The following is a 15,081-nucleotide window of genomic DNA, read 5'->3' on the forward strand; positions in this document are numbered from 1 at the left end:
AGGCAGGCTTCAAGCAGGACCATTTCTGTAGGTTTTGTCTGTTGCAATAACTGTCAGGCATCACAGGCAGGAGCCCTCAGTGAGACACATGGACAAAGATGCTGTCTGCTAAGTCTTGTGTGTAGGCAGCAAGTCAGAGGGACAGGGTGAGCACCTGACTCAGAAAGATGTTGACAAGTTGCTGTGGGTGGCCGTGAGTGGCTGCTGCCCTGTCCTCATCCACAAAGGTGGCACCGAAGATGCTGATCCATGTGGGTCAGATGGGGAGGGCTGCAACAGAAGAGTCACTGGGCTGATTTGGGGCTTTTAAATTTTCTTGTTGTAACTCATCATGTCTGCCTAATTCTGCAGTGTGAGAACGTGGTGCTGTGGGAGGGGAGGTGATGAGGAGGTGGGAGCTGGTAGAGATGACACACACAGCAGGAGGAGGGTCTCACTGGACACCTCCCTGCACTCTCAGACAGAGAGGATCAGGACTGCTTAAGACTGCACAGCATCCAGTCAGGACATTTTCTGAGGTAAAGAAGAGTTAACAAACCCATGGAGTCCAAACCCTTATCTTCACCCGATGTCCACACTTAGAGCATGGAGGTTGTCTAGGTCAGTGGGAGACTTTGTGTCATCTCCTCATTTCCTGATCCCACCACAGCAGCCGCCATTTTGTGTGCAGGTCACATCTGTGCTTCTTCAGCAGTTCTCACGTCAGTGCTGGCACAGACAATGGTGTGTGTGTGTGTGTGTGTGTGTGTGTCTGTGTGTGAGTGTGTGTGTGTGTGCCTCTGTGTGTGTGTGTCTGTGTGTGAGTGTGTGTGTCTATGTGTGTGTGTGTCTATGTGTGTGTGTGTGTCTGTGTGTGAGTGTGTGTATGTGTGTGTGTGTGTCTGTGTGTCTGTGTGTCTGTGTGTGAGTGTGTGTGTTGTTTGAGTCAGTTGAAGTTTCTCCATACCTGTTCCTCAGAGCCTGGAGATATTATGATATTATGTTCACATGCTCAGGACATCTGTGAATATGTTTGTGTTTGTGAATATGATTGTGAGTTGTGTTCTATAAGTGAGATGGGAGCAGCAGAAGGTCCAGTAAAGTCCAGGAGAAGAGCATCATACCCCTGTCTCCCCGACTACCTGTCCATGTAAGAAAGGCTATTTCTTTCACAGATCCCCATGAGCTCATTGGTTCCTTGTGCCACAATCATTCTCCTTCATCGCCCACATTGTTAAATTATTGTGACTTTTTTTGTCCCTTAGCTTTTTCTAGGCTCTCTGTTAAAAACTTTTTCTTATACTATATTCCATTATATAAAGGTGACAGATGGGGCTCAATCTGTTCCTGTGTTCCCCTAAAGCATCTTCTCTTTGTCATTAAAGGGCTCTGTCCCTGCTCCTGTCCATCCTGATGCTCAGAAGGCCCCTGTATCTGACAAACCTGTGCCATCCAAGGATACTATCTTTTACAGGTTTCATTCATTGCCTTGAAGGAAAACCATAGAATATCTCTAAAATGGTGATTCTTGCAATGCCAATCAATCTTTGACACCAGGATGAGCTTCAGCTGGGCTCAAGAGCTGGGCAGAGAGGAAAGCCCTTCCTTTGAATGCAGGAGGTCTGATGTTTCGATGTCCACTAGTGAGGTAGTTCTCAACCTGTGAGTCATGACCACTTTTGGAATTAAATGAGCCTTTTACAGGCATCATATATCAGATATCCTATATATTGGATATCCTATGTATCAGATATTTATATTATGATTCATGACAGTAGCAAAATTACATGATTTTGCTACATGAAGTAGCAACAAAAATAATTTTATGTTTGGGGATCACCACAATATGAGAAACTGTATTAAAGGGTCACAGCATTAAGGAGGTTGAGAACCACTGTACTAAGGCCTGAAGATGTTATTGAACTCCTCACACACACACACACACACACACACACACACACACACACACACACACACACAGCAGAGCCATAATTTCAGTGTCTTTCAAAGAAATGGCCATGAGCTAACAAGGAGGGCACCTGCAGATCCCATGACCACCATAAGGGACAAGGGACCCTGAGGGTGGACTCACTGCTCTATGAGTCTTGACAGCACAGAGGAGTCTTGAGGATGAAGGTCACTCTCAGAGCTCCTGGCTTTGCACTTCCCTCCATCTGTGGCATCTCGAGTGTGTACCTACTCACAGAAGCCCTGTGGCTTCTCCTGTTACAGCTTTCTGCTCCCTCATCTTCACTCCCACACCCACATTGGGTTTGTGAGTAAAAGGGTCAGGGATCATAGTGACTCCATGTTCAAGGACAGGGACCCTGGCATTCCAGAAGAACTTCAGATACCATGTGTATCTATCCAAAAGACCAGAGAGGGAGCAGAAACAGCAGAGGTGGTTTTCCCTGCCTGATATTGGCTGTCTGTGGCTTCTGCCTGCCTTATCAATTCTCCTACAATAAGAACTTTGCCCAGGTCAAGTAAATTTCCACACCTACACCCTAAAAGGTATAAATTCCTGCCTGAGCAAGGCCTAACTGTTCAGTTTCCTCTTGTTGTGAGACGGTCATCTTTTAGCAGCACAGACTTAAGCCTGAGATTCAGCATGCCACTCGATAGCCTTCCTGACTGGCTGTATGCTGTGGCCTGTGGGCTCCTGCTTCTCCTCCTCCAAGTGCATGGTGAGACTGTCTAAGGGAGCAGAAGGGATCAGGGTCAGAGCTGCTCAGTTCTGCAGAGTCAGAGGCTGAGTTTGTGAGAGGTAGGGCACCAGGGAGGGAGGAGCTGGTGGAGGTGACAGTTGAAAATATGGAATTGTGCACCCCCCTAACATGCCCCCAAAGCCCACAGGATGGCCCTTGTGGTACATGGAGGGTCAGAGATGTGTAAGGTTACCATATACTGAAGATCCAGCAGGGACATGTTCCTCCTCTGTGTGTAGTTGTGGCTAGAGCACCTAGTGAGTGTGGATAATGATAATAATTCCTACATAATGCCAAGCAGCTCTGAGTCCGTCACCTTGTTGACTAGAGAAATGCCCTGTCAATTTTCAAGAGGGCCAGTGGACAGGGTTTCTGGCCCTAGGTAATCCAGAAGACCTCATCTCCACATCCCACAGCTTGAACTGAGAAACCCAGGTTACCTTCCCCATGTAGCACAGTGACAATGAGGTAGGAATTCCTGAGTCCTAAGTGTAACAACTAATGGCATCTCTCCACTTACAGGACAGGACTCATCCAGCCCCATCAGGAACACACACACAGGGCAGGTGAGAGGAAGCCTTATCCATGTGAAAGACAGTGAAGTTGGTGTCCATACCTTCCTGGGAATTCCCTTTGCCAAGCCACCTGTAGGACCACGGCGCTTTGCTCCCCCTGAGCCCCCTGAGCCATGGAGTGGTGTGAGAGATGGGACCTCCCAGCCAGCCATGTAAGTTCTGGGGCCCAGGGGACTTCCAGCCTGAGCTCTAGGCCACACTGCAGTGTCTCCTCCATCTCAGCTCTATAGCAGCTTTCCGTCTGTGCTGAGGGCAGTCTCCCGGGCATGTTTTTTCTTTTTTTTTTTTTTCTTTTTTTTTTTAAATTTTTTATTCATTTTACATATCAACCACAGTTGCCCCTCCCATCTCTCCTTTCACTCCCCCCATGCCAACCCACCCTTCTCCCCTCCTCCAAAAGGGTAGGCCTCCCATGAGGAGTCAGCAAAGCCTGGTACATTACACTGAGGCAGGACCAAGACCCTCCCTGCTGCAGCAGGCTGAGCAAGGCGTCCTGTCATAAGTAACAGGATCCAGAAAGCCAGCTCATGCACCAAGGATAGATCCTGTTCCCACTGCCAGGGCCCCCTCAAATGGACCAAGCTACACAACTGTCTCCCACATGCAGAGGACCTAGTTTGGATCCATGCAGGCTCCACAGCTGTCAGTCTAGAGTTCGTAAATTTGTACAAGCTTTGTTCAGTTGTTTCTGTTGATTTCCCCATTGTGATCTTGACTCCCCTTGTTCATAAAATCCCTCCTCCCTCTCTTTGACTGGATTCCCTGAGCTCAGCCTAGTGCTTGGCTGTGGATCTCTGCATTTACTTCCATCAGTTACTGGATGAAGGCTCTATGTTGACAGTTAGGGTATTCACTAATCTGATTACAGGGGAAAGCAAGTTCAGGTAACCTCTCCACTATTGCTAGTAGTCTAATCTGGGGTTGTCCTTGAAGATACTTAGGAATTTCCCTAGCACTAGATTTCGCCCTAAATCCATAATGGCTCCCTCTATCGAGATATCTCTCTTTCATTGCTCTCCCACTCCATCCCGCCCCCAGCTCAACCATCCCATTCCTTATGTTCTCATCTCCCATCGCTTCTCCTCTGTCGCCCCCATTGCCTCCCCTACTCCCAGTTTACTCAGGATATCTCATCTATTTCCCCTTCCCAAGGTGATCTATGTGTCCCTCTTAGGGTCCTTCTTGTTACCTAGCTTCTCTGGAGCTGTGGGTTGTAGTCTGGTTATCCTTATCTTTACAGCTAATATTAACTTATGGGTGAGTACATACCATATTTGTCTTTCTGAGTCTGGATTACCTCACTCAGGATGATTTTTTTCTAGTTCCATCCACTTGCCTGCAAATTTTATGATGTCATTTGTTTCACAGCTGAGTAGTACTCCATTGTGTAAATGTACCACATTTTCTTTATCCATTCTTCGGTTGAGGAACATCTAGGTTTTTCCAGGTTCTGGTTATTATGAATATTGCTGTTATGAACATAGTTGAGCAAGTGTCCTTGTGGTTTGATTGAGCATCCTTTGGGTATATGCCCAAGAGTACTATAGCTGGGTCTTGAGGAAGATTGATTCCCAATTTTCTGAGAAGGCACCATACTGATTTCCAAAGTGGCTGTACAAGTTTGCAATTCCACCAACAGTGGAGGAGTGTTTTCCTTGCTCCACATCTCCAACATAAGCTGTCTTCAGTGTTTTTATCTTAGCCATTGTTACAGGTATAAGATGGTGCCTCAGAGTCGTTTTGATTTGCATTTCCCTGAAGACTAAGGTTGTTGAGCAATTCATTAAATACCTTTCTGCCATTTGAGATTCTTCTGTTGAGAATTCTCTGTTTAGATCTATAGCCAAATTTTTAATTGGATTGTTTGGTATTTTGATGTCTAGTTTCTTGAGTTCTTTAAATATTTTGGAGATCAGTCCTCTGTCAGATGTGGAGTTGGTGAAGAACCTTTTCCATTCTGTTGGCTGTCCTTTTGACTTATTTACTGTATCCTTTGCCTTACAGAAGCTTTCCCATTTCAGGAGGTCCCGTTTATTAATTGTTGCTCTCAGTGTCTGTACTACTGGTGTTATATTTAGGAAGTGGTCTCCTGTGCCATTGTTTTCAAAGCTACTTCCCACTTTCTCTTCTGTCAGGTTCAGTGTAACTGGATTTATGTTGAGATCTTTGATCCACTTGGACTTGAGTTTTGTGCATGGTGACAGATATGGATCTATTTGCAATCTTCTGCATGTTGACATCCAGTTATGCTAGCACCATTTGTTGAAAATACTTTTTTCCTTTGTACAGTTTTAGCTTCTTTGTCAAAAATCAGGTGTTCATAGGTGCATAGAATAATGTCAGGGTCTTTGATTTGATTTCATTGGTCTGTTTTTATGCCAATACCAAGCTGTTTTTATTAGTACGGCTTTATAGTAGAGCTTGAAGTCAGGCATGATGCCGCCAGAGGTTCATTTATTGAATAGGATGGTTTTAGCTATCTTGTGTTTTTTGTTTTTCCATATGAAGTTAAGTATTGTTCTTTCCAGGTCTGTGAAGAATTGTGTTGGTTTTTTGACAGGGAATGCATTGAATCTGTAGATTGATTTTGGTGAGATTGCCATTTTTATTATGTTGATTCTACCTATGCATGAGCATGGGAGTTATTTCCATTTTCTGATATCTAATTAATTTCTTTCTTCAAAGACTTAAAGTTCTTGTGATACAGGTCTTTCACTTGTTTGGTTAGAGTTACCCCTTTCATCATGCATTCATCTGGAGACTTTGTGGAAGAAGGCAGTATCTTGAGAGTCTAGAGTGAGATGGAGAATGTCTCACTACCCTATGGTATTGTCCGTTCATCCCTGTGGTTCCTACATGGGCACAGATCCCAATACCCAAGTGTCTTAGTTTGTTTCCTGTTGCCATGATAGAGTTCCCTGACAAAAGCAACACACTGTGTGGAGGCCCAAAAAGGTTTCTAGTGAGATCTGAGCTTTCTTTACCCAGCAGGGCTGCATTAGAGAATTGTTTGACCACATGCATGGTTACTAGGTGTTTGGAAGAGTTTGCACTTGGCTGTGCTAGGTGAAGGTCTTTGCTCCACCTCTTGGCATTCCTATAAAAAGCCCTTTAGAAGAGACAGTTAAGGCCATTAGATAAGAATCCAGGCCCTTTGAGGCTATCCTGTGTTTCTATCTGTTTCTCTCCCTTCTATCCTTCTATCTAAATATTTATCACTTCTCCCTCCTCAAGAGTACCCTGGGGAAAATGTGGAAACTGGTCTCCCACAGTAGTGAAGAAGGATTTTACTATGGGTCACAATTCTGGGTTATAATCAACCATAGGTGGTAAGCCACATGGGCAGAAGTTCAAGGGAGCTGATCATATCACATCCCTAATCAGAAACAAAGGCTAAAGAACACATGCATGTTTGATATGCTTAACTTACTCTCTCCACTCTTACACAATTTGGAAAATCTTCCTAGGGAATGGTGCCGCCTACAATAGGCAGGTGTTGCTATCTCAGTGGACATAATCAAGATAATTTGCCACAGGTATGCTCACAGGCCAACAGGATCTAGACCAGCAGTTCTCAACCTTTGGGTTTCTATCCCCACAGGGGTCAAATATCAGATATCCTGCATATCATATATTTATATTACTGTTCATAGCAGTAGCAAAATTAGAATTACGAAGTAAGAACAAAATAATTTTCTGGTTGAGGATCACAACAACATGAGGAACTGTGTTAAAGTGTCAAAGCATTAGCAAAGTTGAGAACCTCTGATCTAGACAATCCCTCATTAAAATTCATTTCCCAGTACGTTCTACATTGTGTCTAGTCAACAGTCAAAACTAACCACCACACCAGGATTTAAATAGTACAGAAATGATGAATTGTAGTCCACAAAGATAATTACTTTCATAGAGTTTGACAGCAGTCTCCATCAACTAGCTCTTAGGATAATACACTATCCAACCAGAGGCCTCCCTGAAAGTCCTCCTCCATTCATATTTCCACAGAGCTGGTGGCCTTTATCTTGATAGGAAGGTCTTTAGAGAGGGATCATGTGTTAGCAAGGTGATGGGTGATGTTCTGTATGGTGTGAAAATGTTTTGCCCTCATTGATCGATAAATAAAGCTGTTTGGCCAATGGTGAGGCAAAATAAGTTTAGGCAGGACATTCTAACTGGAGAGAGAGGAGAGAAGAAAAGAAAGTGCAGAGGAGATGCTACTAGCCACCATCAGAAGAAGCAAGATATAAAGGTACTGATAAGCCACGAGCCATGTGGCGAAGTAAAGATTTATAGAAATGGGTTAATTTAAGATGTAAGAGCTAGCTAGTGAGAAGCCTGAGCCATTAGGCCATATAGTTTGTAATTAATATAAGCCTCTGTGTGTTCATTTGGGTCTGAGAAGCTGTGTGACCATGGGGCCACAGGAGCCAGGTGGGACCAGGAAAACTTCAGTTACAGCAGGGCATCATGGAAAGTAGTATCTGAAGGTGACTGACTGAGCAAACTAAGATTTAGGTTGACCACCACTAACAGTCTTCCATTTTCACCAGGTGTCTGCAGACTGATATGATGAGTTTTCAGGTTACAAAGGAGAGGAAGATGATTGTGCCTTCCATCTCTATGTCTGAGGACTGCCTGTATCTCAATATCTACACACCAGCTCATGCCCATGAAGGTTCTAACTTACCTGTGAGTGCCAGGCTGTGGTATGCCTGTATCTCAACATCTACAAACTAGCTCATGCCCTTGAAGATTCTAACTTATCTCTGAGTGTCAGGCTATGGTTAGCTTGGGAAGAGGATGTTTCTTTCTCTGGAAGATGGTAAGGGACAAAATAATTCTGAGCTCCACTGTAGTTTAGACCCCAATTAGTAGTCTTACTTTATTGGGTTCAAGGAGGTCATCCTAGCCTTGGTGAGCTGCTTAAACCTGGTGTGTGACTCAGGGCCCTGGGACTCTGAAAGATAAGAGGCTCAATGTATTTGATTAAACCAGGAATTCTTCTACCAACTTGAACCTGGCAGACCCACTCTGGAGGGTGCTCAAGGGCTTCATATTGACATCACCAAAATTTCTAGCTGCAGGTTATCTGTTGTGTTAATGGGATCTGATGACCTTCTGATTAGCAATCAGGAAAGACACTCGTGGAGACATTCCTATTTGCTCTACTTGATGGGTCTGAGAGTGATGATCATATTACTTGTGATTTGGAGCCATTAATCTATGCTGAGATTTCATGTTGGGAAAGTAGGAATGGAAATATGCTATAGGCCTAGCATACTCCATCTGTGGACCATGTCCTGAAATCCTGAGGAGATCTGTGTGTATATCGACCTGCACAGAGGCAAAGCAGTTGATAATCTAGTAGTCAAGCCGGTTTTCCTTGGTTTGGATGTGGGCATTCTGAGATCTTTATTTATTTCTCCAGGTGATGGTGTGGATCCATGGTGGTGCACTTGTTCTGGGAATGGCTTCCATGAATGATGGATCCATATTGGTAGCTACTGAGGATATAGTAATTGTCTCTATCCAGTATCGCTTGGGTGTCCTCGGCTTCTTCAGGTAATCCCGGCACTGAGCTGAACAATAGGGTCCAAGTAGAACATGGACAGACCTGTGATTCTTGTTCTTGCCACTTCACAGCACTGGAGACCAGCATGCCAGAGGCAACTGGGGCTACCTAGACCAAGTGGCTGCCCTACACTGGGTCCAGCAGAATATCGCCTACTTTGGAGGCAACCCTGGCCGGGTTACTATTTTTGGTGGGTCAGCAGGAGGCACAAGTGTGTCTTCACTTGTTGTGTCCCCAATGACCAAAGGACTCTTCCACGGAGCCATTATGCAGAGTGGAGTGGCCCTGCTGCCTGACCTGATCTCTGACACCTCCGAGATGGTCTACACAGTGAGTGCACTCAACAGAAACAGCCTGTACTTTGCTACCTCAGTCCTTCCCTTGATACTCTGTTAATCTGTTAAGTGAAGAAAACAAGGATCATGAGAAATTGCATCTTTCCAGTAATTTCTGAGAGGCATAAAATTTAGAATGCATCCCCCTCTGCTTTATGTCTGCTGAGTGGGTTATACAACAGCAAAGCTGTGCCTAGTGACTTCCAACATTGGCAAAACTCATAGGCATAGTTTCCTAGTTTGCTTCTTATTGCTGTGATAAAGACCATGGCCAAAAGCTACTTGCAAAGAAAAAGGTTTATTTCAGCTTCCAGTTTATAGTCCAACTGGAAGGGAAGTCAGAGTGTGAGCACAGGCAGGTACCTGGAGGCCAGAACTCAAACAGAGGCCAGGGAGCAACACTGCTTACTGCCTTGTGACCCATGTTTACTCAGTTTGATTTCTTACACAGCCCAGGACACTTGCCCATGGGTGGCGCTGCCCACAGTAGGATGTACCCTCCTGCATCAGTCAATTATTAGTATAAAAGCCGTCTTAGAGCTGGGGAGATATAACTATTCGCCTATGTCAGCCTGAGCTATGGTATAAAACAGCTCTCAGGTACATATAATTCCTGACTTGGGTAGCATTACTTTGTATTCAGTATTTCATCAAAAGTCTGTGTAAGCAAACATTATTGATATCAAATGGACAATACAGTTTAAGTAGGAGTCATCTTAACAGATAAAGATCCCAAAAGATCTGGCTGCATTCATGAAAAAAAACCACACTATGAATATAGGCAGTGGGGGATTCCAATAGCTGCTTAGGGAAAAATTGCAATAGTACATGAAAAAATTATAGACAGAAGCAAATGATATTGCAGAGTCTGTGGTCCCACAGCCAAGCTTGATGAGGTCCCCTATCAGAGACTTGTTTATCTGGTGGGTTGACACCCTGAATATTAGTTGTCACCCACTATACTATGTATGTCATGGCCCTTGGCACACAACAAAAAGTAAGATATAGCATTTAGAGGCAATGACAACTACTTGGAATCAAGGACTCTGCTCCCTGCTGGGAAGGATGAGCCAACCATTACCTGTTCCATTTATAGACAGTGGCCAACCTATCTGGATGTGAGCCCAAGGACTCAGAGGCCCTGGTACACTGCCTACGAGACAAGACTGAAGCAGAGATTCTGGCTATCAACAAGGTTGGGAGAATTGTGCGACTTGGAGGACCTGGTCACCAGGATGTGGGATTGCTAGTACTTACTACTCAAACCAGTTAACTTGGCTCTATGATTAGATGTCCTTTTATTACTGTGTGTAGAAACAAGATAGGCTAATTCTGATGTCCAGCTTCTTCTGGAGTTAGCATAGCATCCTGGGATGAGATAGGAAACAGGAAATAGCGTGGGTATTCAGTGGGCATCAGAATATTTATGTGATTGATCTTCAGCACTGACCCTTAATGCTCATAGGTCTTCATTATGATCCCTGGTGTGGTGGATGGGATGTTCCTACCTAGGCACCCTCAGGAGCTGTTGGCCTCTGTGGATTTTCAGCCTGTCCCCAGCATCATTGGTATAGACAGTGACGAGTGTGGCTGGGGAGTCCCCTTGGTAAGACCTAGTTCTAAGCCCCTGGGAACCTAAACTCAAATGGTGGGTGTTGTAAACCCAGAGATATTTGATATAGATCCAACCCATCCTATACTTAAGACTCTCCTCTATCTGCCAGTTCATGGGCCTTGATCATATCATAAAGAACATAACCAGAGAGACCCTGCCTGCTGTCCTGAAGAGCAGAGCAGCACAGATGGTGAGATACCTTGACTCCTGTCCTGATAGAATTATTATTTATTATTAATAACTATTCCTAAGAAAATCATTAATAATTATTATAATTATTCCCATATACTCTTCTCAGATATCATTACCAGAAATAAACACTAGTGTATGTGTGTGCTTCTATGTGGGCTCACCCAAAGCTCATACCTCCCCCCGCCTTAATATTTTATCTCATCCCAGGCTACACTCCTTACTAGGGGCTGATGCCTACCTATCCAAGTACCTGCCCGACATCACTCTTCCTGATTCCTCCTGGTGTAGATGCTGCCTCCTGAATGTACTGACCTGCTAATGGAAGAGTACATGGGGGACATTGAGGACCCCCAGACCCTCCAAGCACAGTTCAGAGAGATGATGGAAGACTTCATGTTTGTGATCCCTGCACTCCAAGTAGCACATTTTCAGTGTGAGTATATCTGTAACAAGACCAAGGGCAGAGGGAGCTCAGAACTGTAGGTCCCAGATGAGCACTGTAGTATCCAGACCTGACCCATGTTTTGATCATGTCTCTGGTACCAGGCATCCTAAGCCACTTACCTAAGTAAAAGCTTATGTCTAGTATAAAAGAGTGACATCTTAACCAGGTCTAAAGGAGAAAACATGTTAGTTACACTTGGTGTCCTGTCAAAACTTCTCATCTGGGAATGTCAGGGTCATTGTTTAACAAAAGGTTTCCCACAGACAATGCTCCAGCCTGGAGCTCACCACTCAGCTGTGATTCCAGATAACTTTAGAGGAAACTTTCTTGTCACCAAAGGTTAGGTGGGAAAGCTCCATGTGAGAAATCATTATGTCAACATGTGTCCTCACTCCCAGGCTCCCATGCTCCTGTCTACTTCTATGAGTTTCAGCACCAGCCAAGCTTCATCAAGCATGTCAGGCCATCCCACGTGAGGGCTGACCATGGTGATCATGCTTACTTTGTCTTTGGCTCTGACATCTGGGGCATGAAACGTAAGTCTTCTTTGCTTTCTTTGAGCTGAGTGGTGCCACAGATGTGTTCCTGAGGGATTACTGAGCTTTCAGTCCAGTTGAGGAAACTGAGGCTCTGGGAGAGAACAGGATCAAGTGATAATAGCCATTTCTGAGCTAAAACAAAACAAAACCATTGAAAACTTTACCAGGGTTAGAATATGAACCTTTCCTAGTCTAGTTGTGCTGGAAGGAATGAGCACACACTGGGATGGGAATGAACTGAGAGGATTCAGGTAGAGGCTTAGATGTATCTAGAATTCTAAATGGTGAGGGAAGGGAGTATAAACCAGGCCTAGTATTCAGGTTCAGGCTATAGTTACTTTAGTAGGATATGAATTGGCATCTGCATGAGGTAGCTAGGACTTAGACCCTTGTCTCCTTTTGTCTGCAGTTGACCTCACTGAGGAAGAGAAGCTGCTGAACAGGAGGATGATGAAGTACTGGGCCAACTTTGCAAGACATGGGTGAGAACACGCTCTCCCTCAACCCTTTATGACAGTGTCTCCATCCAGCGCTCCCATGTCGATGTGCCTCATTAGCATGCATGGTCGTTAATTATACCATAGTTTTCTTCAAGTCAGGGCACACTTAGGCAGATACCCTCTAGCATTAGTTATTGCTTATCTCACAGTGACCTGGTGAGTAAGTCACAGTATTGTGGTACCATTCTTTAGAGTTTGCCTCTGAGAAGGAGATACAAAACTAGCCAGCTTCTCTTGTTCCATATGGACCAGACTAGTGGATGACACTTGTATTCTATATCAGTACACTAGTCCATCTGCCCCCTTAGACCCTTGACCTGCTCATCTATTACTCTGACACAAATCAAGGGATCATGCTTTGGATGAGAGCAACCTCACCCTTCCCTGTTGGGTGGCCTATCCACAGGAATCCCAACAGTGAGGGTCTACCCTACTGGCCAGAATTGGTCTATGATGAGCAGTACCTGAAGCTGGACATCGATCCTTCTGTGGGACGAGCCCTGAAGGCCAGAAAGCTGCAGTTCTGGACCAAGATTCTGCCCCAGAAGATCCAAGAGCTAAAGCGGGCTCAGGCCAAGCACACAGAGCTTTAGTGCCCTGTGACAGGAAAGGAAAGTTGGATTGAGGGCAGATGGGGTCATCCTGACGTCACAAATCCATTTACTTATTTTATTCATTCCACCGCTCACACAAGCATTTCTAACCTCAGCATCTGCCCTTTCACGTGTGTGTACAAACCTTCTGTGTGCTCCTCATCCTTCTGGACCACCTTGTATTAGACTCAATAAATGGTCCCACAACCATATGGATGTGTTCCCCTCATCTTCTTTGACACTTCACTCCTTTAGACTCTTTCCTTCCTTATCCCCTCATTCCCATCATCTTTTCCCTATCCTCTTTCTCCACTTTTCCAAGCCTCAGATCCTCCTCAAATGAAGCAGAAGCTTCAGGAACTGTTGACTACAGGAAATGTCATGTCCTCTCTCAGCAAGTTCATTTTATTCTCATATTTCTAAGTTATCAATAGAAAGCCTGATTTCCCACAGCCCTATTGCCTTCATAAGTTCACAGTGCTGTTCCCAATAGACAATAAACTACAAACTGGACTCTTAGTGTCTGTGGCCTCAGATATTTGGAGGCTGAGACAGGAGGATTACATAAGCCCAGGGCAAGATAACAAGACCCACATCTCAGACATGAGCAAAAATCATAACCTCAGTAACTTACAAACAGTAGCAAATGTACAGTTTTAGATTGAGAAATTCGGGGTCCAGATGCCCACAGATTTGCTATGTGGTGAGAAACATGTCTTTGGCTAGAGACCTCAAGGATTACAACTTGTGCCTCTCATGGTAGAATGTGTAAACAGTGGCATTCCAAGGACAACATTAGATCCCTGCTTACTTGAACTGGGGGCAGGGAAGATCCTCCTGTTAGTGAGACTGACCATGCAAGTTGTTTCCTCTCTATATAGAGTGTTTATTGATGTTGGTACTGCTAGCTTGTCTCTGCTTTTCAGTTCAGTTTACACACTACATTTCTAAGGGGGAGTCAGAATATGTTTTAGACGTTTTATAATTGCCTTATTTTTAGTAGCTTGAGTGTGGATTGTTTTTATGAGGCTATGGAATGATCATATGGCTTGTGCATGTTAGGCAAGTTCACTACTCATTAACTCTACCCTCAGACTACTGTGGATTGTTTAAATGCAATTCATCTCTTTTAGGTGTATGGTTTAGTAAGTAAATTCTCAAAGCACACAACTGCCACCACATCAGATTTAGAACAACTCCCCCCCCACACACTCCACCCAAGACTTTCCTCAGGCTCTTTTGGTATCATACACTACATTTAGCCTGGTTTCAAAGTAACCAAGACATTACTTTGACTCGCTATACGTGGGCTTGTCTTGAATCTAATATAAATAAAATGTTTAGTGACTTTATGTCACTTCACATGTTTTTGTTTCCTTTCATTGTGGAATGTCATCCAAGTGTGCGCATGACACAGTCTGTTCACTTACCCAATCTGTGCACAGCTGTTTCACTTGCTTCTTTTTGGAGACAAGGTCCTCTATGTAGCCCAGGTGAGTACTGAACTCATGATCTCAGTGCCTTGGATTCCTGAGTGATTGAATTAGAGATGTGGGCCTCCAATTCCGGGTTTGGGTTTTAATAATGCTGTATGTATATTCTTACACATGATTTCATATGATCATATATATTCAATATTTGGATTTACAATCAAGAGCAGAATTGCTAAGTCATAATACACATGTTAAACAAATAAGTCGTATTGCTATGGAGGTATCTCAGTGGTAGAGAGCTTTCCTGTATGTACAAAGCCCTGGGTGTGATAGCCAGCAACAGAAATTTTTAAAAAGGAAGATTAGATGACATAGGCTTACCATCTTAACTACTCAGAGGGTTGAGGCCAAGGATCACAAATTAATACCTCCCTGAGATATAGAGCAAGGTCCAGGCAAGGTGGGAATTTTAGTTATGGTCTGTCTCCACTTAAGAAATACAAAAATGAAAAAAATTAATTTGAATTAGTGGGTTATTAAATAGGGGAAGGAGGAGGGAAGGAGAAGAAGAAGAAGAGGAAGGAAGGAAGAAGAA

At 44.2% G+C, this 15,081-nt stretch overlaps 1 protein-coding gene across 3 annotated transcripts; it reads left to right on the forward strand.

Annotated features, from left to right (window-relative positions):
- Positions 1 to 2,590: 2,590 nt before the first annotated feature.
- On the forward strand, positions 2,591 to 13,053 carry LOC131911832 (liver carboxylesterase). Of its 3 annotated transcripts, none has more exons than XM_059264229.1 (12): positions 2,591 to 2,666; positions 3,210 to 3,414; positions 7,813 to 7,951; positions 8,691 to 8,824; positions 8,906 to 9,168; positions 10,270 to 10,364; positions 10,635 to 10,775; positions 10,894 to 10,974; positions 11,265 to 11,409; positions 11,820 to 11,957; positions 12,370 to 12,442; positions 12,867 to 13,053. In XM_059264229.1, exons 1-12 carry the CDS (start codon positions 2,591 to 2,593, stop codon positions 13,051 to 13,053), a joined length of 1,677 nt encoding a protein of 558 aa, XP_059120212.1. The 3 variants fall into 3 exon arrangements, with proteins under 3 accessions (XP_059120212.1, XP_059120211.1, XP_059120213.1); XM_059264228.1 differs by having other exon boundaries at positions 8,906 to 9,164; positions 10,266 to 10,364; XM_059264230.1 differs by lacking the exon at positions 10,270 to 10,364 and having other exon boundaries at positions 8,906 to 9,164.
- The last annotated feature ends 2,028 nt before the right edge of the window (positions 13,054 to 15,081 follow it).

This window comes from Peromyscus eremicus, chromosome 5, assembly GCF_949786415.1.
Source record: "Peromyscus eremicus chromosome 5, PerEre_H2_v1, whole genome shotgun sequence".
In the NCBI taxonomy this organism is placed as follows: Eukaryota; Metazoa; Chordata; class Mammalia; order Rodentia; family Cricetidae; genus Peromyscus; species Peromyscus eremicus.

Bases quoted from the DNA above. Each gene is read 5' to 3' on its own strand.
- LOC131911832 (XM_059264229.1), top strand. From the start codon at position 2,591: ATGCCACTCGATAGCCTTCCTGACTGGCTGTATGCTGTGGCCTGTGGG. The intron at 3,415-7,812 runs GTAAGTTCTGGG...CATTTTCACCAG, and splicing joins GGGACCTCCCAGCCAGCCAT to GTGTCTGCAGACTGATATGA. The intron at 11,410-11,819 runs GTGAGTATATCT...CCTCACTCCCAG, and splicing joins CCAAGTAGCACATTTTCAGT to GCTCCCATGCTCCTGTCTAC.